Source organism: Hypoxylon trugodes (genome assembly GCF_022578975.1).
Source record: "Hypoxylon trugodes strain CBS 135444 unplaced genomic scaffold F4822scaffold_8, whole genome shotgun sequence".
Taxonomy (NCBI): domain Eukaryota; kingdom Fungi; phylum Ascomycota; class Sordariomycetes; order Xylariales; family Hypoxylaceae; genus Hypoxylon; species Hypoxylon trugodes.
This window is the reverse complement of record NW_026250023.1, coordinates 1,679,203-1,707,183: the sequence shown is the minus strand read 5'-3', so window position 1 is coordinate 1,707,183 and position 27,981 is coordinate 1,679,203. Positions and strand designations below refer to the sequence as shown.

At 48.2% G+C, this 27,981-nt stretch overlaps 7 protein-coding genes across 7 annotated transcripts; 5 read left to right on the top strand and 2 right to left on the bottom strand.

Annotated features, from left to right (window-relative positions):
* Nucleotides 1-161: 161 nt before the first annotated feature.
* Nucleotides 162-12,826, top strand: F4822DRAFT_432506 (uncharacterized protein; the record flags this gene model as incomplete). Its single annotated transcript, XM_051461664.1, has 7 exons — nucleotides 162-681; nucleotides 823-1,590; nucleotides 1,679-4,499; nucleotides 4,551-4,786; nucleotides 4,840-7,851; nucleotides 7,912-9,747; nucleotides 9,822-12,826. 7 exons carry the CDS (start codon nucleotides 162-164, stop codon nucleotides 12,824-12,826), a joined length of 12,198 nt encoding a protein of 4,065 aa, XP_051311425.1.
* Nucleotides 12,827-15,561: 2,735 nt separating this feature from the next.
* F4822DRAFT_413811 (glycoside hydrolase family 125 protein) lies at nucleotides 15,562-17,845 on the bottom strand. Its single transcript, XM_051459072.1, has 2 exons — nucleotides 15,942-17,845; nucleotides 15,562-15,888 (listed from the first exon to the last, which is right to left on the bottom strand). Exons 1-2 carry the CDS (start codon nucleotides 17,381-17,383, stop codon nucleotides 15,780-15,782), a joined length of 1,551 nt encoding a protein of 516 aa, XP_051311424.1. The 5' UTR covers nucleotides 17,384-17,845; the 3' UTR covers nucleotides 15,562-15,779.
* Nucleotides 17,846-17,880: 35 nt separating this feature from the next.
* F4822DRAFT_350364 (uncharacterized protein) lies at nucleotides 17,881-20,141 on the top strand. The gene is made up of 2 exons (XM_051455944.1): nucleotides 17,881-19,021; nucleotides 19,086-20,141. The coding sequence occupies exons 1-2, from the start codon at nucleotides 18,350-18,352 to the stop codon at nucleotides 20,076-20,078; spliced, it is 1,665 nt and encodes a 554-aa protein (XP_051311423.1). The 5' UTR covers nucleotides 17,881-18,349; the 3' UTR covers nucleotides 20,079-20,141.
* A 1,277-nt stretch (nucleotides 20,142-21,418) lies between these two features.
* On the top strand, nucleotides 21,419-23,194 carry F4822DRAFT_432502 (amino acid transporter; the record flags this gene model as incomplete). Its single annotated transcript, XM_051461663.1, has 3 exons — nucleotides 21,419-21,788; nucleotides 21,867-22,660; nucleotides 22,724-23,194. The coding sequence occupies 3 exons, from the start codon at nucleotides 21,419-21,421 to the stop codon at nucleotides 23,192-23,194; spliced, it is 1,635 nt and encodes a 544-aa protein (XP_051311422.1).
* Nucleotides 23,195-24,111: 917 nt separating this feature from the next.
* Nucleotides 24,112-24,345, bottom strand: F4822DRAFT_432501 (uncharacterized protein; the record flags this gene model as incomplete). The annotated part of the gene is made up of 2 exons (XM_051461662.1): nucleotides 24,112-24,218; nucleotides 24,279-24,345. 2 exons carry the CDS (start codon nucleotides 24,343-24,345, stop codon nucleotides 24,112-24,114), a joined length of 174 nt encoding a protein of 57 aa, XP_051311421.1.
* A 296-nt stretch (nucleotides 24,346-24,641) lies between these two features.
* On the top strand, nucleotides 24,642-26,295 carry F4822DRAFT_350352 (uncharacterized protein). The gene is made up of 4 exons (XM_051455943.1): nucleotides 24,642-25,178; nucleotides 25,238-25,354; nucleotides 25,402-25,617; nucleotides 25,705-26,295. Exons 1-4 carry the CDS (start codon nucleotides 24,929-24,931, stop codon nucleotides 25,950-25,952), a joined length of 831 nt encoding a protein of 276 aa, XP_051311420.1. The 5' UTR covers nucleotides 24,642-24,928; the 3' UTR covers nucleotides 25,953-26,295.
* F4822DRAFT_350340 (proline-specific peptidase) lies at nucleotides 26,296-27,789 on the top strand. The gene is made up of 2 exons (XM_051455942.1): nucleotides 26,296-27,312; nucleotides 27,424-27,789. The coding sequence occupies exons 1-2, from the start codon at nucleotides 26,639-26,641 to the stop codon at nucleotides 27,677-27,679; spliced, it is 930 nt and encodes a 309-aa protein (XP_051311419.1). The 5' UTR covers nucleotides 26,296-26,638; the 3' UTR covers nucleotides 27,680-27,789.
* Nucleotides 27,790-27,981: the final 192 nt, after the last annotated feature.

The following is a 27,981-nucleotide window of genomic DNA, read 5'->3' as shown; positions in this document are numbered from 1 at the left end:
CTCACTCCGGTCGTTTGTACTGGGTACGTATCGGTACTCTCCATTACATCTAGGGAACATTCAACTAGGTATCCAAGTCTCTGAGTGCATATCTTATTCCTACAGACTTCGCTCTTACTTGGTGCTCTAACCAAAGCAATTCGAATGGGGGCTTACACGCGATGGCTTCCTCTAATTCACCAGAGCCTATAGCCATTGTAGGCAGTGGCTGCCGTTTCCCTGGGGGTACGAACTCACCCGCAGCTTTATGGGAGCTCCTCGAGAATCCTCGCGATGTGTGTCAAGATATCCCACCAGATCGGTTCGACACGAGGAGCTTTTACCATGCTAATGGTGGCCATCATGGCACCACCAATGTCCAACAAGCATACTTGCTACAACAGGATATACGCGTGTTCGACGCGCCTTTCTTCAATATCAGTCCTCATGAAGCCGACTCCATAGACCCACAGCAACGGTTGTTACTGGAAACAGTCTATGAAGCTCTCGAATCTGGTGGGCACACGCTGGAATCGTTGCGTGTGTCCGACACAGCGGTCTATGTGGGCACTATGGGTGTTGACTACAACGATATGCTTATGAGGGACTTGGATTCTTTGCCAAAGTACGCTGCGACAGGAACCAACCGAGCGATAATCTCGAATCGAATATCGTACTTTTATGACTGGCATGGCCCTTCGAGTAAGTAACACGGACAATCAAACATCGCATCCGTTAAATTCCCAGACACCCCCTGTACTCTACTCTCATAACCCCCTGTCTTTCTCATATCCGGGCGCATTCGAATCCAAAGATGGCACATAATGACTCTGAAGTGTACAGTGACCATTGACACGGCTTGCTCGTCTAGCCTCATCGCAGTACATCAAGGGGTACAGACACTGCGCGCCAGAGAATCGCGTGTGGCGGTAGCGTGTGGTACACAGGTCATCCTAGGACCAGAAGTTTTCATATCGGAAAGTAATATGCAAATGCTTTCTCCCTCGGGCCGATCGCGCATGTGGGATGCGGATGCGGATGGCTATGGTCGTGGGGAAGGTGTCGCTGCTATCGTACTAAAGAGGCTTAGCGATGCCATTGCCGACGGCGACCATATAGAATGCATAATTCGCGGGACAAGTGCTAATCAAGATGGACGCCGCTCAAACGGCCTCACGGTGCCCAGCTCAGAAGCCCAGGCGGAGCTAATTCGCCGGGCCTATGCGAATGCCGGGCTGAACCCGGAAAAGGAGCCTTGGGACCGACCGCAGTTCTTTGAGGCGCATGGAACCGGCACGCCAGCGGGTGACCCAAAAGAGGCCGCTGCTATCAGCGCCTGTTTTGGCCAGCGGCCGGAGAGTCACGACGAGCCTTTATATGTAGGATCTATTAAGACCGTCATCGGCCACACGGAAGGTGCTGCGGGTTTAGCAGGCCTTCTTAAGGGCTCCGGCATGATCCAGAAAGGGGTTATCCTCCCAAACCTCCTGTTAAATCGGCTAAATCCAGCCATCGAGCCTTACTACGGAGACATGCACATTCCGACAAGCCAACAGGCTTGGCCGAGGGTTCCTGACGGTGTTCCTCGGCGGGTGAGCGTTAATAGTTTTGGTGAGTGCTTTCATAACTACATGAAAGTGACTAGCCACTATGATGCTTGAAGGGAATTGTAGAACATATAGCTAACAAGATTCAATAGGATTTGGCGGTAGCAATGCTCATGCCATTTTGGAAGAATTCCGCCAACCACAAATAGAAGATGATAGCGCGAACATCGCCGGTCACTTACAGTTTACCCCTTTCGTTTTCTCCGCAGCATCTACATCCTCTCTCAAAGACCAATTAAGGTCATATCGCAACCATTTGAAGGTTCACCATGATATTAGCGTCTCAAATCTGGCTTGGACATTACAAACACGCAGAAGCCAACTCCCCGTCAAGGTCGCGTTCTCTGCTACGACGATCGAACAACTCACAGCTAAAATAGATATAAAGCTCAGCGAGGCAGACCAAGTAGCTGGCGCGGGCTTAGGCATTACCTCCACTTCTGACCCTGCAGCTGTGCGTCATATACTAGGTGTATTTACCGGACAGGGCGCGCAGTGGCCCGCTATGGGCGGCCAACTGATACGTTCATCAGCCTTTGCCCGCAAGAGAGTCCAGGAGCTTCAGGATTCGCTCGACGCGCTACCATACTCCGATAAGCCGCTGTGGAGACTGCATGGCGAAATGATCGCTGGAGCTGATAGCTCGCGTGTTTTCGAAGCAGAGCTTTCCCAGCCGTTATGCACGGCAGTACAGATCCTACTCGTAGACCTTTTACGTATGGCCGGCATCACGTTCTCTGCCGTCGTAGGTCACTCTTCGGGTGAAATTGCAGCGGCTTACGCCTCCGGTACTATCTCTAGTCGCGACGCTATACGCATTGCGTACTACCGTGGGATACATGCTCGATTGGCAAGAAATACTCATAAAAACTGCACCCAAAAAGGTGCGATGCTAGCAGTAGGAACGTCATTAGAAGATGCGCAAGGCCTCATCCAGTTATCAGCATTCAGGGGCCGGCTTGCCATCGCTGCCCACAATTCTTCGGCAAGCGTAACTTTGTCAGGCGATGCAGACGCCATCATTCATGCCGAGAAAGTCTTCAAAGAGGAGAAGAAATTTGCGCGGCTGTTAAAAGTTGACACAGCCTATCATTCTCACCATATGGAACCCTGTTCTGACCCGTATCTCGATTCCTTACAGACTTGCGAGATTCAAGTCATTCGAGATCGAGGTGGTAATCCCTGTAGATGGTTTTCGAGCGTGGAACCAAGGGAGGAGATTCAAGAAGGCCTTGAAGATGTTTATTGGGTGGACAATATGAGGAAAACTGTTCGATTTATGGAAGCTGTCAATAATGCTGTGACGAATGACCCCCAACTTAGCCTGATTCTTGAGGTAGGACCCCATCCGGCACTCAAGGGTCCGGTTACACAAACACTTTCCGAAGCGCGGCTACCAGCGGCGGTGTCGCTTCCGTACGTCGGCGTACTCAGTCGAGGGTTGAACGATATTGAAGCCTTCTCAGATGCTCTAGGCGCTGTATGGGCTAAATTGGGAGCACACGCTGTTGATTTTCGGGCTTACGATGAAGCCATGAGCGCCGGGACACCCTCGCCACGGATACGACCAAAGTTGGTAGTTGGTTTACCATCGTATCAGTGGAATCACACAAGGGCATATTGGCACGAGTCACGCAGATCTCGAAAGAGGCGCCAGGAAAAACAACGTTTTCATGAACTCCTCGGTGTATTCTCGCCGGACTCCACCCCTCAAGATCTACGTTGGACGAATATACTTAAAGCATCCGAGATACCATGGCTAGAAGGCCATCGATTGCAGGGGCAGGTCATCTTTCCCGCGGCGGGTTTCGTTTGCATGGCTTTGGAGGCCGCTAGAATTCTTGTGGCACGGACTGGCGGGGTAATAGAACTTCTTGAGCTCGAAGACTTCTCTATTCTACGGCCAATCGTGTTCGATGAAATATCGAATTCCGGCGTTGAGACGCTCATCACACTAACGGTGGTTCGTCATAGTCAAGGACAGTCCATTGACGCGCAATTTTCGTGTTACACCTGTCTGGTAGCCAATACAGGATCTGAACAGGAACTCGAACTTACAGCTAAAGGCACCATTAAGATATCAGTTGGAACACCAGATATTGAAACATTACCATGTACCCCACTAAACGTTAACACCATGTCCACAATCGACACGAAGCGATTTTACACCTCTCTTTCAGACCTTGGATACGACTACTCTGGCCCCTTTAAGACAATGTCATCCTTGAAGAGGAAGCTGAATCAATCTTCCGTTTTAGTAGACACATACTCATACCCGGAAGCCGACCCCCACATATACCTAATCCATCCGACGACGCTAGATGTTGCCTTTCAGGCTTCTATACTAGCTTATTCGGCCCCAGGCGATGGGCGCCTCTGGTCTTTGCACGTACCTACCTCTATACAGAGCATTCGAGTAAACCCAGAGGTATGCGTCTCGCTACCAACTTCAGGATGTCAAGTACCAGTTTCCACACGACTTTATGAAGAACCCGAGTCGCTGAAAGCCAATATCGACGTTCTCGATGAAGGAGGGCAGTACGGAATGGTTCAGATCGAAGGTCTCACCATGAAGCCAATCGCCCCAGCATCAAAATTAGACGACCGCCATCTCTTCTCCTACACGAAATGGGGCGTCGCAACACCAGACGGGGCATTGGCATTGGGCGACGCTCGTCCATCCGCCTACGAATCCGAAGTAGCTATCGCCGCCGAGAGGATCGCCTATTACTATCTTCGGAGATGGAAATCGGAAATAACCGACGAAGAATGGGCCAGAGGTCAGCCTCACCACGCTCGCCTGCGAAACTACATGGACGATGTGCTTTCCGCTGTATATCGTGGCCAACATCCTCACATCAACAAAGCATGGTCAGAGGATGGCGAAAAAGATATAAACGAATTGATTAATAGGTATGTGTACACTTTTGATAATTAATTGGAGGATTTGATATCTGATCGAAGGCCTTGCGCGTTTAGATACGGAGAGAATATCGACATCAAGCTTCTTGCGACCGTTGGCGAGATCATGCCGGCTTTTCTACGTGGCGAATCTCACAAACCTAACGAAGCGCATGTCCAGAAAAAGCTTCTTACTTTTTTCGAAGATGGTATCGGGTGTGCGAGTCACAATAAGTTCTTGACACGTATGTTGCAGCAGATTACACATCGCTATCCTCATGCCAAAGTTCTCAAAATAGGTAAGGTATCAAGTACATCGTCCCAATAGACACTGCTGACACTCTTTGACTAGGCGCGGGGCCAGGCGGAAGTCCTAAAACGATCGCCGAGGGCATTGCGGACACAATATCATCTTCCACCCTTATCGACTCATCAGATAATACCTCCAGCACTGCAGATAATTACAGAACATATGGTGATAAAGTATATTCCATGGTCTTGGATATGGAAAAGGCACCTGAATCCCAAGGTTTCGGGCTGTTTTCGTATGATATTGTTGTCGTATCTCATGCCTCCCGCACCAAGACTTCAATCGAAAAGACACTAGAAAATGCTAGAAAGCTCATAAAACCTGGAGGGCATCTTATACTATCGGAGGTGTCGGACGAAGCGTCGATTCGATTTAACACCATCATGGGCTGTTTCTCTGATTTCTGGCTGCGTCCGCAACTGGGCAGTGCCAAGAACGTCCAAGCTCACCATATTTTGCGCAATAGCGGGTTCTCAGGGGTTGATACCACATCCCCCGATATTGAGACGACAGTGTGGCCGTTCTCCATTATAACAGCGCAAGCTACCGATGATAGGATTGACTTTTTACGAAAACCACTGTCTACGTTACCATCCCCCATCTATATTGAAAGAGTTGTTATTCTTGGCACGAGGACCCTGGAGAGTTCGCAAATTGCCGAAGGGGTGGCTAACTATCTTAACCCCCTTTGCCGACACATTGAAATTCTTGATGACCTACCCACCGCAGCTCAATCATTTACTCTAGACCCTATGGACACATTCATCAATTTGGTGGATATTGACTACCCAATTTTTAAGGAGATAACAGCCGAGAAGATGAGCAGTCTACAACGTCTTTTCGACCTTGCAAAGACCATACTTTGGATTACGGTCGGCAGTCGCATAGATCAACCGTATCATGCAGCGAGTACTGCCTTCTGTAGGGCTATTAGACATGAGGTAAAACACGTCGATCTTAATAACTTCGATATCGCACCAAAAGATCTTGAAAACAATCGTGACGTCCCAAAGCAGATTGCTGAACATCTTTTGCGGCAAGTTGTTCTCGGTAAATGGCGAGAATCGAAGGAGAAGCCGTTACTATGGTCGAAGGAACTCGAGGTTTATCTCGACGAGGGACGACTACTAATTCCTCGCCTGATAGTAAATGCCGCCCAAGATGCGAGGCTGAATGCTTCCAGGCGTACTATTATTAAAACAGTGCCTGTGTTGGATGCCAACGTGTCAATCCCACAATTATCTCCTGAGCGTCCGGCGGCAGGCTTGGTTGAACAAATTCTTCCCCCGAAACAGGAAGAAACTGGGACTTTGCTCCGAGTTACGAGCTCAAGCTTGATGGCACTCAATGTCGGAATAGGTGGTTTTCTGTTCCTTAGCATAGGCAACGATGAGAAAACAGGCGAAATTTCCATTGCTCTCTCGGAGACCAACTGTAACAAGATATTACCAATTGCAAGCACGATCGCATTTGATGCGGATCATACAGACGCTGACGACCGAAGCACTTTGATGCAAACATCCGGTACCAACTCCTTATTGCTTGCCGTTGCTGGTGAACTTATCGCTGCAGCTGTAGTTGAGGATCTATATCCAGGTAATCGCGTACTGGTACACTGCTCAATTGAAGATCATCCCGTCGTTGGAGCTTTATCGCGACGAGCAGCTACTAAAGGAGTCCACATCTTTTTCACATGTGATACATCTTGTGGCGATACGCTTCAAATTCCTGATTCAATGCTGATCAAATTGAATGCCCGCACACCGAGGCATGTTGTGAAGGCATTACTGCAACGATTCCATGTGACACATTTTCTCGATCTCACGTCTTGGAAAGTCAACGCAAACGCAGTCGGATTGGGCCACAACATCGCTCATGCCTTACCTTTAGAGTACAAATGCATTATGTTATCCGACCTTACTCGGCATCAATCGGTGGTAACTGCATTGTCGCATGATCGGGATGCATTGCTATCTCGACTAGAAGATGCCGTCTCTAATGCTAAAATAACGTTGCGAGCGGCGACAATAACTCCAGAGTTGATCATTTCGCCAGAAGAAGCAACAGCTGCAACCCAGCCAGCGAGTGTCATCCATTGGCCGGTAGGGGGGACATTCCAAGTGCACCTCCAGCCATTGGACGCGCGAGACCTCTTCTCGAGGGAAAAGACATACCTACTCGTCGGCCTAAGTGGCCAGATTGGTCAGTCGCTTGGCGAGTGGATGTTATCCCAAGGAGCAGGATGCATCTGTCTGGCAAGTCGCAGCCCTCGAGTAGATGAGATTTGGTTGCAGTCTTTCCAAGGAAGACTCAAAGTTTTTACTACGGACATCACGAGCATCGACAGCCTCAACGACGTCATCGCGCAGATCAGGGCTACCTGTCCTCCAATTGCGGGCGTAGCGAACGGAGCAATGGTACTTCAAGACGGTCTGTTCTCAGGCATGTCTACTGAAGCGATGAATAGGAGTCTCGATCCAAAAATTATTGGTTCAAACAACCTTGACCAAGTTTTTCATGATGAACCTCTCGACTTTTTTATCTTGTTCTCATCTCTAGTTTGTGTAGTTGGGAACCCGGGCCAGACCAATTATGCGGCAGCAAATGGCTACCTCAATGGGCTTGCTAGGAAAAGACGGAAACGTGGCCTAGCTGCAACTGCGCTTGATATCGGACGGGTCGCCGGTATTGGAGTCGTCGAAACTGCAGGGAAGGCCGTTACAGACCAACTCACTAGGCTTGGTTTTCTGCCAATATCTGAAAGTGATTTCCATCAGATGTTTGCCGAGGCTATCCTAGCCGGTTATCCCAACCCTAGCAAAGACCAAGATGATATTCCAGAGGCGGTCGTAACGACGGGCCTCCAAACTATCTACCAGGATAAGATAGACCAAAATAGTCAACTACCATGGCTTGAGAACCCTTTTCTTTCGCATTGCATCGTCCAGACCGGTTCTCCTGAGACTAGGAATCAAAACAAAGAGCTGACCCTTGCGATCGAGGTGCAGCTCTCGAATGCGACGTCTGAGGAGGAGGCGTTAAGTATTATAAAAGGTACCTATATATATCCAAATCATTTCCTAATAATAATTAAGCTTACAAGTTACATATTAGATCATTTATCAGAAAAGATGCGGATCATGTTACAGATATCTCCCGATCAGCCAATTAATCATGATGGCTCCATCCTTGAACTCGGTATTGACTCGTTCGTTGGCGTCGAAGTACGATCCTGGTTTCTTAAGCACTTGAAAGTCGATATTCCGGTTCTCGCGATAGTTGGCGGAGCTTCGATAACAGAATTATCTCAACAGGCGCTAGACAAGTTATCCAAGGAACGCAATGCAACTACAGACTCTACCAAAGCATCCCACCTTATGCCTCAGCCGCAAGTTGGGGATGAGGATAAGTATCACATTCAAAATGTGGAAAGAGCCCGAACCCCATCATACGATACTAGCTCAGCAACATCCGCTTCATACATTGATGATACTCCGGTGCGCTCCCCTATCTCTGACGCGGAGTCCGACCCCCCAACAGAACCAAGTCCGATATCGAAGCCACGGCGATTTTTACGTAACGAGCAGCTCTCATTCGGGCAGTCAAGATTTTGGTTCCTTCGACTACTCCTTGATGACCCGACAACTTTCAATATTACTGTGTCTTACCAGGTCACCGGCAATCTGCGCATCGACGACCTCGAGAAAGCGTTTCGCATCGTTATAGCAAGACACGAAGCACTACGCACATGCTTCGTCCCTCATGAGACAGAACCAGACGAAGGTTGCCAAAAAGTTCTGCCGATAGGTTATTCCCCTCTTCGACTTGAGCACAGGAAGATCGAATCTCCTGACGAAGTTGTCACTGAATACACCAATCTGAAAGCCCATGTTTTTGACTTAGAAAATGGTGATACAATACGGATAGTCGTCTTAACACTGTGGCCGTCATCACACTACCTCCTAGTGAGCTACCCACATATATTGATGGATGGTGTTAGCCTCCAAGTTCTTCTCTCGGACCTAGAAAAGGGGTATAATGGCCAAGGCATTGGTCCGCCTCCTTGGCAGTATCCCGATTTCTCAGCGAAACAGCGGCAAGCTTTTGCGAGAGGAGAATTTGATCACGAGCTGATGTATTGGCGGAGCGTTTTCCCAGTTGATAAGCAGCCACTGGTTCTGCCATTACTGTCTATGGCGCGGATCAATTCAAGATTACCCATGAAGAAATTTGATGTCAACCAGATGACTGTCCGGCTTGAAGCAGAGCTCCAAGGACGTGTCAAGTCCGTGACGAAGGCGCAAAGATGCACACCGTTCCACCTTTACTTAGCCGCATTCAAGATGATGCTCTTCGGTCTTGCCGACTTCGTAGATGCTGACGCCCAAGTCGATGAGATAGTAATTGGCATTGCCGATGCTAACCGCCATGATAGCGACGTTATGGGAAGCATTGGATTTTTCTTAAACCTGCTTGCGTTAACGTTCCAACGACTGCCAAATCAAAACTTTGCCGACACTATAACAGAAGCCCGAAACACGACTTACTCAGCTCTAAAGAACTCGCGGCTGCCGTTTGACGTGCTACTCAACGAGCTTAACGTGGCTCGCTCCTCGTCACATAGCCCCCTCTTTCAAGCCTTTTTCGACTTCCGACAGGGCGCCCAGGAGAAGCACCCATTCGGCAACTGTCAATTCGAGGTCAAGGACTGGCATCCGGGGCGTACCGCGTATGACATTACGCTCGATGTAACAGATGGTATAGATGGTGCGGATTCACTGATAACAATCCGAACTCAGAGCGGTCTCTACGATGAGACGGCAACAAATCTGCTACTGGAGACATACGTTCACCTCCTTGATACTCTCACAAGAGATATCTCATTAACGTTAGAAACAATGCCGCTCTTCGGTAAGGCCCAGATTTCCCGCGCTATCGAAGTTGGCCACGGTGAGTAACCCCAAACTAACCTCGTTTTCGCGCCTTCTGCGGATCGTGCTGACTCAATACCCGCTGTCTAATAGGCCCAACCCTGAAGAGTGACTGGCCTGAAACCATTCCCCATAGAATCGAAGATGTCGCCCGTGAGAATAAGGATAATGTCGCCATTATGGACGACCTGGGTAATAAACTCACGTATTCGGACTTGATCGGGCGAATTGAAGCTATCGCTGAGGCAGTGAAAGATTCAGGAGCGGGTCCCGGTTCTCGCGTACTCGTTTTCCAACAAGCAGCCTCAGATTGGGTTTGTTCTATGTTAGCCATCCTGTGGATTGGCGCAACGTACGTGCCGTTGGACCTACGCAACCCTATCTCACGATTGGCCACCGTAGCTGCCAGCTGCGAGCCTTCCGCTATCATCGTCGATTCTACCACACTCGATGACGTACCAAAATTAGGAGTTCCCGGTGCCTCGATCATCGACTTATCCCATCTAAGTAGCCGTGCATCGAAACATGTGAAAATATCTGCGTCCGCGGAATCCATCGCGGCAATCCTTTACACAAGCGGGTCTACCGGTACGCCCAAGGGGATTATGGTTACACACTCAGGCCTTCGGAATGAGATCGAGGGTTACACTAAGAAGTGGGGGCTGGGCTCAGAACGTGTCTTGCAACAAAGTTCCTTTACATTCAACCACTCATCCGATCAGATATACACGGGCCTCGTAAATGGCGGCATGGTATATGTAGTTTCATGGAGTAAGCGTGGCGATCCTATTGAGATCTGTCGCCTCATTAACCAGCATTCCATCACTTATACTAAAGCCACCCCGTCTGAATATGCTCTGTGGCTGGAATACGGTAGCGAGAGCCTCAAACAGTCTTCACAATGGCGATTCGCTTTCGCAGGTGGCGAGCCGCTGTCGAAGACCATAGCATACGGTTTTTCCGATCTCGGTCTTTCCCAATTACGTTTATTCAACTCGTATGGCCCAACTGAAATCAGCATCTCGTCAACCAAAATGGAAGTTGATTACCGCCTTGTTGAAGATGATCTCAATTCATCGAAGGCTGGAGATAATATCCCCTGCGGATATGCGCTACCAAATTATTCCAAATATATCGTTGATAAACAATTAAACCCATTGCCGGTTGGCATGCCCGGAGAACTGTGCATCGGTGGGGCCGGAGTATCCCTCGGCTACTTCAATGATCCAGAACTCACTGAGCAACGCTTCGTCACGGACACTTTCGCTTCGTCCGAATACTTAACCAACGGCTGGAATCGCATGTATAGGACGGGAGACATCGTACATATACAAGACGACGGTGCTATGGTGTTTCACAACCGCATAGAAGGGAGTACACAGATCAAGATCCGAGGACTGCGAATTGAGCTAAGTGACATTGAGAACAACATAATCGCCGCCGCGGGTGGTGCACTTCGAGAAGCTATCGTGACTCTGCAGGGCGAAGGCGAACACCAATTCCTTGTCGCGTACGTCGTATTTTCGACCTCGTTTCTACAGCAGAACTCCGGTGATCCCAGTGCCACAGTGAAAGAATCGTTCCTAGAGCATCTCCTCAGCCAACTTTCTGTTCCGCAGTATATGATACCTGCCGTGGCAATACCACTTGACCGGGTTCCACTTACCAAACACTCGAAAGTAGACCGAAAAGCATTAACAGATATGCCACTGCCGAACCAAACCAAACCAATTATATCGCAAGAAGCACGGGAAAATCTAGAGGAACATCCCGAGCATCTAGTCGAAATTATAGAACGGACGAAATCGATATGGCATGAAATCCTTGGGGGTCAAAGCGCACGCGGAATTGATCGCGTTTTGACACCCTCGAGCGATTTCTTCCTCGTGGGCGGAAATTCTCTGTTGGCCATCCGGCTGCAATCGCGAATAAACAGAGCTTTCCATGTCGCTATCCGTCTTGTTGACCTGTTGGGTTCTAGTACACTCGGGAAAATGGCACGCCAGATACAGAAATCTTCCGGTGTCGGCGTAATTGACTGGGAGAAGGAGACGTTGCCACCACCCATTCCCCAGTTTCTTAATCGTGCGAATGTTGTCCCCCACGAAAATGGATATGGGGAGAAAATAAAGCCCATCACTGTTGCGATCACAGGTGCAACGGGCTTTTTAGGGAAATACCTTCTTCCCCAGCTTGTGGATAACCCAGAGATCGGACGAATTCATTGCATCGCTGTACGCGATAAGCCGTTGGGACCAAAACCTCGAGAACTTAACCCTTCCGAAAAGGTAGTATATCACAATGGCGACCTCTCGGAGCCGCTTCTTGGGCTTACAAAGGACGAGTTCATTTCTTTGTCGCGCGAAGTGGACGTGATCCTACATATGGGAGCCGCAAAGTCCTTCTGGGACAGCTACTACGTACTCCACCCCAGTAATGTTCACCCAACACGGGAGCTTGTCAAGTTGGCAGGGCCGAGGAAAATACCTATTCATTATATCTCAACCATGGGCACGCTACCTCGCGATACGACTGAAGCCAAAATCCGGGAACCCCCTGCGGATGGCTCTGATGGGTACGTCGCCACTCGGTGGGTAAGTGAGCGCATCCTAGAACGTTCAGCGACAACTTTAGGAGTGCCGTCGTACGTCTATCGTTTCCTACCATCTACTCAAACAACCGGCCATGCACTGCTGGATGAGTTCGTTCGCTTCGTTGATGTCTCCGGCAAAGTACCTGATATGGACGATTGGGAGGGTCGCATTGACCTCATCCCAGCTGAGCAAGCCACACAATGGCTGGGTGAGTCTGTTCTTAGCTCCACCGTGCAAACCGAGGGTACTACGCTTGACAGTACCCACCCTATCGGTGACCCCAAAACACAGTATCGGTCTTGGGAGTGCCCTATAGCAGTAGATGTAGCCGAACTCCGGGCACATATAAAAAATCAGAGAGGGAATACGCAAGGCGGCGAGCGAATTCCTGGGTTACGGTGGCTTGGTCTAATTAAAGAACTCGGATTTGGGTATCTCCTTGCCTCGCAGGTAGTTATAGTTGTGGATAGGGACAGTGGCAACAGGTTCAAGTCACTAAGGTAATACTTTATTTCAGTAGTTTTAAGAATTATTACTATCGGTTTTTGGAAACCCAGGTTATTCGAAGCCAGGTCAGAGTTACTTCGTTGCAAGACGTGGAATTTAATATCGTTTTAGATTTGTGACAAATCCTGTATTATATCCCTTACGTTGCAGAATACATCATTCTCTTTTATCAAATTAATCTTCTGGAATATCAACAATGGTGTAAAGGTAGGGGAGCCAGTGTACCCCTGCAATAACACAGCTACCAGAGAAATACAGCTGCTTTCCCATCAGAAAACAATAAACAATAGTCGATACCTAACTTTTGAAAGTAAGCTCTTGTTATTGATGTTTGACTCAAATAATCATATGAATAAACTAGGTAGAACCAGACAATCAAGCAAACTAAGTTTACCTAAACCGTGCTTAACACATCTCAAGTAAGTAATAAACAAAAGTTTAAAACGTTCAGACTGGTATAACGCTCTAAACATACCTATCTAGGTAGATAGAGATGATACCTAGGTATTGAAGCTGTTCCTGCGTTGATCGTAGGCTGCCAACCACGTTATCACTCGTAGTTTTTCTAGCTATAGAACTTTACCTAAGTAAACTTCAAATAGGCATATCCGGGTGGAACTGTGACAGATGTTTACCTTCGATAGATCTAGGTAATTATTCTGGTTCCTGAGAATAATTCTGAAAGTGCTACCGCAGGGACTGATTAGGAATTTCTGTACGAATATTTAAGTCGAAAACCTCTCATATTCTCTCCCTCCTTTCTTCCCATCTTCTCAGAAACAAAACACGAATCAGATATCTTCCATATAATTCTATTGGAATTTTCGTCTTCTCTTATCGAACAAAAAAACCACCACATTTACAACAACAATGTCTTTAACTTGGCCCAAGATCTCTGAAACCCCCCAGGGTGAGACTCGGGCTCCCAGTCCCATACCTCCACCTTCGCCAGTGGGCTCTATGAAATCGCTATTCGGCTCGTCACCAATACCATCGCCGCAGCCATCGCCACAGCTAGTACCACAACTATCACTACAGCCAGCACCACAACCGGCAGCACCACAACCGGTATTACAATCAGCATCACAGCCGGTATTACAGCTTCCGCCGGTGTCTCTACCATCACTTCCACTGGCGCCCACATTAACAACTCCACCACCAAGAGTCAGCTTAACGCCAGCTGTCGTCCCACCGCCCATGCCGCAACAGGTCCTGGCGGTGGGTCCATCTCCAGGGGTGCCGGGGCCGGTCCCAATCTCTCTCCCTCACAGGGGACCGGCGCCGGGGCCCTCGAATCAGACGGGACCTGTGATTCCCCAGGCCCCCCAGGGGATGCCGCAGCCCATCCCTCAAGGGGTACCACAGGGGATTCCGCAAGTAACACCACAAGGAATCCCCCAAGGAATACCACAAGGGATTCCCCAGGGAATGCTACCGTATATTCCCCGGGGTCCCTCCCAGGTGCCTGTAGGAAATCCAGCGCTTGAATTGAGCAGATTAACCGCGTTCCGGATAGCAATTTTGACGTTTCTGGACGACCCTTACCCTCAAATGCCTCCGTCATTTTTCATTCAAGATTTCGCGTTGAATATAGGTCTTCCGCCACCACCGGGTACCATTGGTAAGTCTTCTATTCTTTCGATCCTTCTGATGTCACAACAATACTCGGGCACTAAGACGCGATACGTCTATGCGAATATTAAAGACGGAAATAAGTTTAACATCAAGATTAAGGATTTACTGACATATAACCAATTACAGATTTCTCGGTTTACTTAGAGCGGAAATTAGCACACTGGTCCGTTTTCGCCGATTTCATAGCCCATCACCAACTCGAGGACTGGCTGCACGCCGCGAAGCTCGGCGATCTCGTGCAGGGGCTTTCAGAATGTGGTTGGCTTGATCCGCACTTTATGTTAATGTCGTGGCTGCGAGCATGGGGTAAGTCGTCGTCCCTTTCTTTAACCCCCCTTTTCTCACCCTTTTATTTTTTTTTTTTTCATTCAAACTAACCATCACCAAAGACCAAGTCTCCCAGTCGGAACCGGATTCTTTGGTCCAGGTCAACCGTCTCTACGGGTTTTCGCTCCAGTTACAGAGACGCGGGCTCATGCTCGAAAACCCCAGCAGTTGGCCTTTACACCCGCTTGAGATCGCGATCGGGGGGCGACTCACTCCCTTTGAAGGGCATACCAACGGCAATGCTAGGACTAGTCGGCCGAGTTAAAGGGTGATTTATTTAGGAGTTTGGAATGGGGAATATCCTGTGGATTACTGGCATTGCATGCATAGCGCTTTGGAGTTTTTGGTTATTGGGAGTTGGGTTTTTGCATAGGGATGGTCTAGGATAATTGGAATCCGGGCCTATTTGCTCGCTAGAAGCGCAGATGAGCATAGCATACTTGCTCCAAACAATTGACAATGTTCTCGTCATACTATTTGGCTCTGGGTGTAATTGTAAACAGGGGAATAACTTAGAAGGTCCATGTTCGTGCGTATCCTTTGTACTATTGAGGATTTAGCTAAAGCATAGCAATATTACTTCGTTTAGGAGGGTAGAGATCAGAGCGTCTCTAAATAATATTCCTATGAAGTGAGAATAGGGGTTGGTGCGTTACTTCGACCGGGCCGCTAGTGGAACCTCTGATAGATGTCAAGGTGTTGCCAGGAAAATATTGCAACTATCTTTAAAAGCTAACCGTGCTTAGACTTTTGACACTTGTGGCAAGGAATAGGGTTCGGGGAAGAGTTTTACTATATTGCTGAATTGTTGAGCCGTCCCCATGATATCTGGACGTCAAATTCCTGGCTGCACGGCCCCAATCTTATTGTGATTTGACAGGTGAATGACTTCAAAAAATCGTTAGCTGTATAAAAACAGGGGTTAGGGGCGTAATTAGTCAATATGGCTTGTGATTGGGTATAACAATATGGTATCATTAAAACAATGCTAATTCTTTTCTATGAAGAAAGGTTGGAAGCTCTCTTTCAAAATGTGTGGTTTCCTGTCTGCTAGGTCCATAATCATTTGACCAAAAAGACCATTAGCCCATGTAAACCTATGAGTCTGAGTTAGTATACTAATTTTCAACATTGATTGATGGGCGTTCACCATTGGCGTGTCCAACTACTCGGGGTAAAGCTGTCAACACTCTCATGGATTAAACCATATCCATCGGTCGTGCTAAGCACCTCTTTGACAGCCGCTATGATTTCCGCATCATCGTCTGTGGTCATTACTCGCATGATAGCTGCCATAGGCCACGCAGCGCCGGGTCGGATGTGGGGGCTGCCAATCGCGTTGATATATGGGCCAGAGCACCACCAGGGGTTGCTTCGACTAAGAATAAACGCACGGGTGCTCTGATAAATCGGATCCTCCTTATCCAAGTATCCTAGGAATGGCGCAGAGAGTAGGGAGGGCACGTTCGCATCGTCCATTAAATTCTGGCCTCCAAACCCATCGACTTCGTACGCGAATACTTCCCGTCCGTTCGGTGCCTTCACAATACCCCATTGTTGAATAGCTGCTTTGATCTCGGAAGCCATATCCCTCATTTCTCGCGCCAAACTCTTAGGGGCGTTTGGGAGTTGTTCCGCAATTTCGGCTGTAGACTCTAGGTATCTTGATAGCATCATGTTCGCGGGGATTTGGAAGTCGAATATGGCCGCATCGTCACTCGGTCGGAAGGGAGATCGTACCATACCCGTATCATTTACGGGACTTCCCATACCGTTATTACCTAAAGTCCCAGATGCAGACATTGTCTGCGATTGAAATGTGTATGCAGGGCGGATCCACTTGCCATCAGGCCCATATGTAGGTTGTCGCATTGCTTCTGAGGCACTTAGAATGGACTGCACTGCCGGGATCCATTGAAATTTGCCAAAGAAATCCACATCCCCTGTTGCAGTATAGTAATCGTGCGAAAGCTGTAAGAAGCCACCGAAATCATCGAGCTCGAAGTTACATGTGTAAACTATATCACGATCGTAAGACGGCGTAACCGAGTATATACCGCCGTTCGAGTCCGGCTTCATGCCCGACTCGGGTGGTGGTTGGAAGGCATTGCAGTAGGGCGATATGATTAAGTATCGAGCCTGTAAATTGATGACGCCACGGAATACCGAGGCGATGTCATCTGTCGACTTTTTCAACACGGTCTTATACGGAGCTATCTGGTTCGCCGAGTCACGAAGCCACATGGCATTGATATCACCGGTGATAACGAAAGCTAGTTCCTCATTCGAATTATTCGCAGCAACTCCCCGCCATTTTATAGCCGTATCGAGGGTATTCGGGAAGGTATTTTCGAAGAGTCGGAATAATTCTTCATCTTTGATAGCACTCTTCATGCGTGTAATAGCATCTTCCACACCGCTCGAGTTGAAAGTTCGACATTCTGGAGTCGGTCGTTGGTACGCGAGCTTGTAGGCGCCGGTTGTTAGAGGAGGGTTTCGCGATAGAGCATAATTCGAATAGCTGGGACAGGAGTCGCCAAGCACCCGCCCGATTATTACAGACGCCGACAGAAGGACATTGCTCGACCGCATAGTTTACTTATCGTCAGTGAAACAGCAATATCAACAGCGAAAGCATGAGGGGGAAACCGAGCAAAGGAGGTTGAAACGATTCAACGTTCAACGGTCAGAAAACGAGTGTTAGATAAAAAAGGAGATCGTGTCTTGAAGATCTACGAGTTGGTAAGACGGTTTATACAAAAATAGCGTGAAAGCTAAGAAGCCAAGAGTCTTGGAAATTGGGGTCGTAACCCGGCACCCTTGACGAGGTCTGGAATGAGATCGGCCTCCATAATACTTTCCCTTGTTCGTACATGAAGGAATGAGCTTCCTTTTCTAGGCTAAAGAGTTGACGATTGGTGTATATTCTTGGGTGTTCATATCCGTATGTCTGTATATAAGTAGGTATATGGAGGATGGTGGTGAAGCCTTAAGAACAGACTCAAGATAATAAACCAATTTGTCCCTGCGTAACGGGATTTATTGGTGTCTACCCAATTGGGTAATGAACAAGGAACATGGATCAAGTGCGAATGACACGAAAATCCACACCAAAAAAGATACGTACCTAAGTATTCTCGCTGGATTTTGCGCGGTTTCTCGGGATGACGTCGATTGGCATAGAACAAGCCTCTTATCGTAACTCTTTTGAGTTATCGGGCTGCATATTTGTGGGGATCACCCGGTCGCTGAGCGACTTTTTGTAAACTAACATTGCGATGAGATCCGAAGCTCCGGGCTGTTTTTTAGCGTTTCTAACCTTCTTTTTTACCTCCAACTCCACCACCTAACCGTCTTCTTTTTTTCCTTCTTCCCTTCTCTCCGTCGTCGCGTTTGTATCGTTCGTCCAACGATACTCCCAATGTCGTCTTGAATTTCGTTACGATCTTGTAACGAAGCAATCCGTTCGTATTGCTTCAAATACAACGAGAATAACAAGAGACAAGAAAACCCCCGCGTGACCCGTTCTATAACGGCCAAAACCGTCAAACCGCAACGATGTCGTTCCACCTCAACTTACGCGCATTGCCAATAGGCGATAATTCGACCGATACAATTATCAATAACGTGCATTTTAATTTGACAACGTTGAACCATTGGAATTATACCTACTATCCTACCAATTTCACACTTTCCAACGATTCATCATGTGTGCTTATGGACTCGCCTTACACTCCGACCTCCGTCCTAGCGAACGGCACGTTTCTTAACAGCACCTCGTGCTATTCGGCAACGGGTGACATCGGCAACCGAGCGCGAATCGGAATCGCATTTGCCGTGGTTTTCGCACTGTCTCTGGTATTCGTATTGGTCAATTTGAAGAAACATGGTGAACTACATCTTCCAGCCGAAAAGAGATTCTATCCGGTTGGTAGGAGATGGCAATGGTACTGGGCAATTTTCGTCTGCGCCACTTCTCTCGTCGCCCTTTTTACTGGAATCGACGTCGATAGATACCGCGTACCGGAACTTCCCATTGTGCTAAACGTTTTCTTCTGGTTCCTCATGCAAATGGGTATCATGGCACTAGTCTGGGAGGGCGTACGGCATTGGGGTAGTTGGATGGAGCGCCAATATATCGACCCGAACCCTTTCGTTCTTAAGCAGAACGACAAGCGAGGAATGTTCGAATTCTGGCTTCCATTGTTCTTTTACTTTTGGCTATGGATGGTAAGTTTATCACCTTGAATCCATTATACATAGATCATGCGCTAATCGAATTATCTTTCTACAGAACTTCTTCCTCATTGTTCCACGAAATTGGTCCCCGATCGAACACCAGCGATCTCCCGAACAAACATTACAAGACGCAGTACCGGCTGCTACAGATGGTCGGTTCAAGGCGGCAACATTCTGTCTCTTCGTTTGCTGGTTGACAACTATGGTATCTCTTTGGCATTCCATCCGACACTACGAGCCGCGCAATCGTGGTTTCTTTAACCGTGCGATTGGATTTTGGGGATACATGCCATTCCGCTTCACGCTCATGACCCCATTGGCATTGGCCGTCGTTGCGTACCAAGGTCTATGCGCTTGGGACTTCAATCTATCACCTCTGAAAGTTGGCACTAATCTACTAGCCATGTATCTTGGAGGTTACGCACCAACCCTTCTAATCCTCATTGTCCAGATCCTCGGCGGTTTCACACGTCCTAATGAAGACCGTGAATTGATTCGCCAGCGTCGGGAGCGAGGACAGGCTATCGATCAGGAACTTGGTTTGGTTCGCAAACCTGCTTGGTGGCGCAGAGTTAATGGCGATGTGTCCGCGGGCAACATGCGAGACCGAATCATGCGAAATGTTCGTGAAGTTGGCGGTGGACGTCCTACCGCAAGAGAAATCGAGAGGCTTGCTGAGCGAAGAGCCCAAGAAGCCGAAACCGCAGCTGAGAACCGAAATAACACGATAGAAATGAACGAGATGCGTCGCACAAATAGTGTCCACAGTAGCATTCGTGGTGCAGCTGCCCCACCTCCGTACTCGCCTCATGGAGGCAAGTCAGATCGAAGAAGGTCAGAACGCACAGTGCAAGTGGCCGCCAGCCTGCTATTCCCAAATGCCAATGCCGAAGCAAATGCAGATACTTCCGCGGGCAGAGGCAGAGGTCTTGAGGTCACTAGTGATCCACCTCGACGTCCGGGCACAAGCGAAAGAAGCTCGAGCACAGCTAGTGGCTTGTCTACGAGCGGACCCCCGCAACAGATCAGGAGCATGTTGGATGTATAAGTCTAGAAGAAGTATCGGAATTGGGAAGCATGGCACGGTCGGTCGGTCGGTTCGGTCTTTACTTATTTTGGGATCGCCATGATTGAATGCGGCGTTGGAAATGGTAAGTTTTGCTTGCATTCGTTGCATGATTTTTCGAATGTGGTTTTTGGCTATGGCTACATACCTGGAAGGGAAAATCTATCCACCTACCTATTTACGATGGGATTATTTACAAGATAATCTCTCTTCTTTGATTCATGGATTATGATCTTGAAAAGCTTAATATATATCATAGATCGCGATCATATTGAATTGATTTAATACAATAACAGCTATTGGATTATTTACTACAGGCGTTGATACTTGGCAGCTGGAAGTCGCTGATTCTACTGACAGGCTACGAATGAACAGGAGCCCTTTAGGTCCTTATCCGGGTACCAACGCCACTGTCACATAAGGAACGGTCATCCGTCAAGGTTGCCAGGGTTCGTCCTATGGGCAGCCATGGTGGCGTATATAAGATAGCTGACGATCTGAGCGCTTTTTCAGCACTTCCCGTGTGGAGCTCGCTCGAAAATCCCGCTTTACGTTCCTCCAATAACCACGGATTGCCAATGGTCATTTAACGGCTCATTGAACGACGTAAAAATCACGGAAATAGTCGAACTTCTCGCGAAGCTCATGCATGACAGTCCACTTCGTTCAGTAGACTGGTGTACGTGCTGAGCCGTCGTGTGCCGGTAGCCCCGGCTATATATGAGTGAGATTGACCCTTCGGTGGTTGGGTTCGATCTGTTACAGGTCTCTTTGCTTTTTTTCCTACCTTCCAATCATAACTTCTCAGGACCCCCAAGCAATGCAACCTCGGCCCGCCCAATACCAGGGGTAGCTTTTGGTGGGAAGTAAGCAGCCATGCAAATGTCCGACTCAATACAATCGCGGTTCACAAAATTCTACCCAAATAACACTTAGAAATCGACTATGTAGAGGCAATGTCTTCATATTTTCACCATGGTTATGATGCATTACCCTCAGAACCTACCTAGTATTAGGATTTGACGAACGGGTTATCCGAGGCTGAGAAAATGCGGACGAGATCGGACGACCCGGTCGCCGTACCCTGGAGATGTGACCTGTAAAGCAAAAGGGACAGGGGTACTAGAGTCCTATGCAAACGCCGTATTCTATGAGTCGCCGAAGAAATATACTGCTGACGCTGATTGCTTCTCGATCTTTTCCCCAGATCGACATCCTTCTTTACCTTTAATAACATTCTTTACTTGTTCCTCCATTTCAATAATCCCAATAATCCCTCACCTTCATCCAACCGTTGTCATTCTGACTGTTGTAGAGCCCAAATGGACCACACGTCTAAGGGCGAGTCCATCGAGCTTCGCGACACCACTCAACATACTAACTCAGACACACTTTTTACCTTGTCCGATTTTTCTAACGGTAACCGTCGCTCTGCAAATGACGATGCGACTCTTAGACGCCTCGGGAAGAGGCCACGGCTTAATCGTAGCTTCGGTTTTATGTCGAGTTTAGGACTTTCATGTTCGGTTCTACTATCATGGGAAGGTATATTGGTTACGTCGGTTCCAACGTTTCTGACTGGTGGTCCTGGTGGTGTTATTTGGGCGTTCTTAATCGGCTGGGTGGGAGTTACGTCCGTTTATGCTGTTGTCGCTGAGTTGGCCTCTGCAGCTCCGACGGCCGGTGGGCAATGTAAGATTCATGTTCTCTATTAACGAAATTTTGTCTACTATATGATAGGCAAAGCGTTGCTAATATTAAGATGCCTAGATCACTGGGTTGCTATGATGGCACCGGAGTGGTGCGCCAACTTTTTGTCTTACCTGACTGCCTGGCTCACGACTCTGGCCTGGCAAGTCATCGCTATCACCACCAGTTACTCTGTAGCGACCATCATCCAAGGGCTTGTGGTCCTGGCCAAACCGACTTATGTCGCGATACCATGGCACACCGTCCTGATCATGTGGGCTGCAGCGGTGTTTTCCGTAATAATCAACTCAACCACCGGCCGTGTGCTAGCCAAATTCGAGGGTCTAGTCTTGATTCTTCACCTCACTGGCTTTTTCGGCGTGTTAATCCCCTTGGTTTATTTCGCACCTCATAATGAGCCAGCCGCGGTTTTTACTACATTTTCAAATAACGGCGGATGGCCAACTCAAGCACTAGCATTTTTCGTCGGAATTCCAACTGTCGCCAGTACTCTTACGGGTGCAGATTGTGCGGTTCATATGTCGGAAGAGGTCCGATCAGCCAATGTTGTTGTTCCACAAGCGCTACTCTACACCATTTTCATCAATGGAGCTTTGGGGTTCGCTATGGTTATTGCGCTACTATTCTGCATTAGCGATATAGATACTGCGATCGCCGCTGCGGATACTATGTTCTATCCGTTTCTCCAGATTTTTGAGTCCGCCGTGAAGTCAACTACTGGGGCCTGTATTATGACGGGGATCATACTTGTGTTGGCAATTGCTAGTTCTATTAGCACATATGCCTCTGCGTCGCGCATGCTGTGGTCTTTTGCGCGGGATAAGGGATTGCCATTTGACAAGTATTTGGTTAGGGTAAGTGACTACCGCAAACATTTCGCTTTAATTATACGCTTTTGCTAACATATTCATCACCAGCTTAACCAAAATACGCTTCCTGTTTACGCGATTATGGCTACTATGGGAATTACGGTCTTGATCTCACTCATCGTGCTTGGATCGTCAGTAGTACTATCTGCGCTGCTCTCACTTCTACTGGCAGCCATATACTCATCATACCTTCTCGCGTGCGGATTACTTCTATGGCGTCGATGCACGGGCGCTTTTCAACCTTACGTGCCAGGTGTTGATATCAGTCCCATCCACGCCGATCAACTTGTCTGGGGTCCCTGGAAGCTACCCGAACCATTCGGCACAATTAACAATGCGTTTGCCTGTGTCTATACGACCTTCTTATTATTCTGGTCATTCTGGCCTCAATCAAACCACCCGACAGCAGAGGAACTCAATTGGAGTGTTGTTGTCTATGGTGCCGTGGTCATATTTAGCATCGTTTGGTACGTCGTGCGAGCCCGACATTACTTCAAGGGACCTATTAAGGAAGTATAACATAGTATAGGACAACTCAAAATTTACATCAACACATTCTACAACTCAGCCCACCCTCATCTCTATTTCTTCCCCTTCAGCTATCCCTTCTTGGCGCATAGCATGATTCACTTTGTATTTGAAACGCAGCAATCTCATTGACCACTTACCTACCGAGGATTCAATTAGGAACCATTGGGCGACGTAAGACAGGTAAGTCAGCACACTATCTCAAAAGTCTAAAGCGGTCAGATAATGCTCCGAGGAATGCCTAAACGGGTTTTCGAATACTTTCAGGGACAGGGTATAAGATGCCCAATCAGACCCATAGGCCCTGGAACTTTTGCGTCGCGTTCGATGCTACGGTAAGCTGACTTAATTACCTAATCCCCCCTTACATAAGGTATGGATCGGAGAGGTCAGTTCGCGCTGTGGGTTTTTATATAATAGGACTATTTTTGAGCGGAGCTTGGTATTGGATGGAAAAGCGCCGGTTGTATTAATCTAAAACAGAATGTTCCGGGTTGCACACACGATGTAATGGTGGCCCGCTGGCTTAATTTCTCAGTGCCGCATGTGTGCGGCGTATCTTTTTTGCCATCACTTTTTTTGGTCGATATCTTAATGAAGCCTACCTAAGCTACGATATACTAATACGGTATTTATCACGAAGTCGTAAAAAACAATGAGGCACAGATGCCAATATTGTAAGTTTTCATGCAACAATTTGTCCTCGGATTATTCACAAATTCAAGTATTTGGTGGGATCTGAGTATTAACTTGTTTAGATTATAACCTTATCTCTTCCTATAGAGCCTCCATTCACGCTATAAAATCCCAGCACTCCCCCAACCCACGCGTAAGTCCGTCAAGAAATCCATCCGTGGAGAACGTGGCGCATTCCTAAAGTTCGTACCGTGTTGAAAGACACGTTATATTTACGCATCCTGTTCGTCAGCCTCGTCGACCTCGTCGGCGATGGCGATAATAGATGGTGGGGTTCTTGCCTCAATTTCGGGGGTGGCTAGGCTGGTGCTTCGGTCTCCTAGTGGTATATGTTAATAACAATGAACATGGCTGCCTACGTAAGGTTGGGGGAACATACCAATAACCATGGAAGACGCGATGCCAGTGAACCCAAGAAGGGCGAAGACGAGGGTCTTGTACTGCATTTTGGTGGTGTTGTGTGACGAAGGTACTTGGGTGATATGTTTAGTAGGCTTTTGACTTGAAGATGGTTGATCTTAGAGGGGCGAGGTGGAATGTTTGGGGGCGCTCACGCTCTTATGCTCGTGGAGGTCCTACACAGACACAAGCTAGGATAGTACATAATCGCCCATATACCGAGATATTACTGCCGAGGCGCTCGCGTACGTCGATCTGATTCTAGGCAGATTGACGTAACTGGGGGCTAGTTTCACCGTAAGATAGGGATGCATGAAAGTCCTGCATACGCATATCCTTGTAAGTCAACCTTGTGCGTAGTATTCACAAGTGATTATAAGCCAGGGCCAAAGCGCCGGGAAATGCAGATGTAAGCCTCGAGGGTCACCTACGATTCTAAATGGTGCTGATATCGGCGATCACTATCATATAGCATTAAGGACTATCCTGTCGTGCTATGTCAACCCGGCAAACCCCGCTGTCTGTTGGTAGATTGTTCTTTTTCTGTTCACTTGAGGTCTAAGCTCTTCCCACTCCCCGCTCTCGTCGAGTAAACCATATTCATTCTCCGGCTTCAACTCGCCTTGCTCGATGGAGAAGCACTCTGAAGACTCCCAAGACCCTCTATTACGCCAATCTACGGAAGAGGATGTAATACATTCTTGCGACTCTTCTAGCGAACACAAAAATGGCCGTCAACCTATACGGACGTGGCTACGGTCAAACGCCCTCTTATTGGTGATATTGGTTTTGTTACTTTATATCGCCATAGCATTAACAGCCGATGTTGCGTTGAGATTTGCCGCAAGACCGTCGCAACCTTCATCACACGACGAGCCCAGTACGACCATTCTTCTACTCTCGACGTTTTTGTGGAATAACTAACAAGAAGATGATAAGGCTTACTAGCAGATGTCTTACAATACGAGGAAAGGCCAGAATGGTTTCAACCTGAGCATCCATGGGATCAAGACCCTTCCGATGAACTTGATGCGGCCTGGGATAACTTACTCTATGGTGAGGACTTCGCAAGTTTCTTCGGCGCAAGTAACTAATTATTTCAGCCATCAATCTTAGGATATCTGACGATGAGCTGGATATCCTTGGTATCAACAAGACAAACCGAGTCCAAGTCAACGGTGGTGCCTATATTGGGTCTATGGGCGTCTACCACCACTTGCACTGTTTGAACAACCTACGGATGATCGTACATTGGGACTACTACGAGCCAAAATTCGCCGATTCTCCGTACCTAGGACACCTAGGAAAAGCCCACTCAGGTATGTACATTCCGCCCGTGCGCCCCCCTAGCGGGGAAAGATATAGGGCGTATAGGGCTGACAGGGCGCTAACTTCGGCTTACCTAGACCACTGTATCACTGCCCTCCGCCAGGCATTAATGTGTCACGCGAACACCGCAATAACCACGTTTGAATGGGTAGACGAAGAAACCCCGCTGCACGGTAAAGAGCAGAGGCTAGAGGCCATGACGACTTGTGCAAAATGGAATAGTCTAGACGACTGGGCGAGACAGAGGGTGTTGGTCGCTGGGAATTACACTTATCGGCCAGGTCCGTTTTCGAAGAACAAGGCTCATAACAAGGATATCGAGTGAGACAGTAAGACGGACCTGAGCAGGCTCACTGCTTATGCGGAGGTCGTGCTAGTTAATATAATTCGATGAAATAGAAGCTTGGCTTATGAATGAAGTCCTAGATACTGTCCAATCATTCTTCGTGGGCAGCCATTGAAACATACATCGTATACGTTTGATCCAAGAAGAAATAAATAATAATAAAAATTTACCTACGTACCCCTGGTTCACAGAGCCCTACGATGCAACGCTACACCCGCTACAGAAGAGCGGGTACCCTGGTCTCAGTACGCATCCCTTGCATGCCCTAATGCCGCCTTTGTTCGAATATTGCCCAATAGCCTTAGACAATTCAAAGGTGCTCAGAGGGGGGCGTTAGGTCATGATTAGGGAATACCCCTCTGTAATCTGTCTCTCCGCTGCACCGTTTCCATCCCGGGTTAAATACCGAGGAGGATTAAACGCCGCACTGGCGGACCCCCCGGATCAAGCACCCACGTTAGAAGACACCACAAGTTAGACGGAAATCCAACTTGATAGGTTCACCAACAAATTAACGCATATACGTAGGACATTGGCATCTTACCTGTCTTTCCATCAATCTCGATAATCAGCCTTATTCCCCTCATTCATTTTCATCATCTTACTATTCCCTCTCACTTCTCCCCTGACTCCTCATTCTACCGTCTCACTTAGCCCTACGAATCATGTCAGCGTATCCCACATCCGAAGGCGAACTCCCCTTCGACGCCCCAGGCGCAGGTGTGCCATGCAAGACATGGTACAAGATCATCGGATCCCTCTCTGAATCCAGCACACCGCCCATCATCGCATTACACGGGGGTCCAGGCGCCGGACACGACTACCTAGAAGCACTCGTAGATCTATACGAGCAGCGCAGCATCCCCTTAGTCCTATACGACCAAATCGGATGCGGGCGATCAACACACCTCCGAGAGAAACTCGGCGATGAATCGTTCTGGACATTCGACCTCTTCATCCGAGAACTCGACAATTTAATCGACCATCTAAATCTACGCGACAGGGGATACCACATCCTAGGCCAAAGCTGGGGCGGCATGCTCGGCAGCGCGTATGCCGCGAAGCAGCCGCGCGGGTTACGGAAGTTAGTACTTTCGGGTGCGCCGGCGAGTATGCCGTTGTATAAACAGGCTTGTAAGATTCGGCTCGCGGGGTTGCCCGAGGATGTGCGGTTGACGCTGGAGGCGTGTGATAAGGCCGGGGATCATGATAGTGTGGAGTTTAAGAATGCGGCGGCGGTGTTTATTAAGAGGCATGTGTGTAGACTTGACCCGCTGCCGGAGCCGATTCAGAGGGCGTTTCGGAATTTGAAGGATGATTCTACGGCGTATAGTACTATGTGAGTTGCATCCTCTTATTACACACCCACTCATGCCATTCTGCGCGGAAAACAAGCAGCGGCTCCCTTGCACCCTGTTATTTTCACTGTTTCTTATGCGATTCTGTATAGGCAAGGGCACTCGGAATTCGATACGGTCGGCACGCTTAAGGATTGGGAGGGCTGGAAGGAAGCAGCTAACATTGTGGCGCAAACGTTGCTGCTCAATGGCAAGTATGATGAGGTTATGGATTTCGTGGTAGAGCCATTCTTTAAGAATATTAATAAGGTCAAGTGGGTGACACTGGAAGATGCAAGTCACTCGATGATGTGGGAGAGCCGAGAACGGTATATGCAGCTTGTTGGTGACTTTTTAACTTATGAATAAGTAAGTAGTGACTCTAGCAATCGAACTTATTATATCGTTACTAGAAGGGAACAGAGTTGTTTCCCGGATTTCCCCTTAACATCTCCGTAGTTTCTTATCTCCGATCAATTATTTGTGAGGGGGAAAGCAATTAAGTATGGGAAGTGCTATGACGTAAGGGGGGTAATAGCTTTAGCTTTAGCCACTACTATGGAAGGAACCGCCACGGGCCTCCGCATTCATCCATAACCTTGACCCGGCGCCGCTAAAATAGTAGGGAAGTGACGCTATTCGTCAATTGCTCATCGCTCTTATCGATCTTA

Coding starts and splice junctions, on each gene's coding strand:
- F4822DRAFT_350352 (XM_051455943.1), top strand. CDS start 24,929: ATGGAGAAGCACTCTGAAGACTCCCAAGACCCTCTATTACGCCAATCT. Junction 25,179..25,237: donor TTCATCACACGACGAGCCCA/GTACGACCATTC, acceptor GAAGATGATAAG/GCTTACTAGCAGATGTCTTA. Junction 25,618..25,704: donor CCTAGGAAAAGCCCACTCAG/GTATGTACATTC, acceptor CGGCTTACCTAG/ACCACTGTATCACTGCCCTC.
- F4822DRAFT_413811 (XM_051459072.1), bottom strand. CDS start 17,383: ATGCGGTCGAGCAATGTCCTTCTGTCGGCGTCTGTAATAATCGGGCGG. Junction 15,889..15,941: donor AGTAGTTGGACACGCCAATG/GTGAACGCCCAT, acceptor TCAGACTCATAG/GTTTACATGGGCTAATGGTC.
- F4822DRAFT_350340 (XM_051455942.1), top strand. CDS start 26,639: ATGTCAGCGTATCCCACATCCGAAGGCGAACTCCCCTTCGACGCCCCA. Junction 27,313..27,423: donor TCTACGGCGTATAGTACTAT/GTGAGTTGCATC, acceptor GATTCTGTATAG/GCAAGGGCACTCGGAATTCG.
- F4822DRAFT_350364 (XM_051455944.1), top strand. CDS start 18,350: ATGTCGTTCCACCTCAACTTACGCGCATTGCCAATAGGCGATAATTCG. Junction 19,022..19,085: donor TTTACTTTTGGCTATGGATG/GTAAGTTTATCA, acceptor ATCTTTCTACAG/AACTTCTTCCTCATTGTTCC.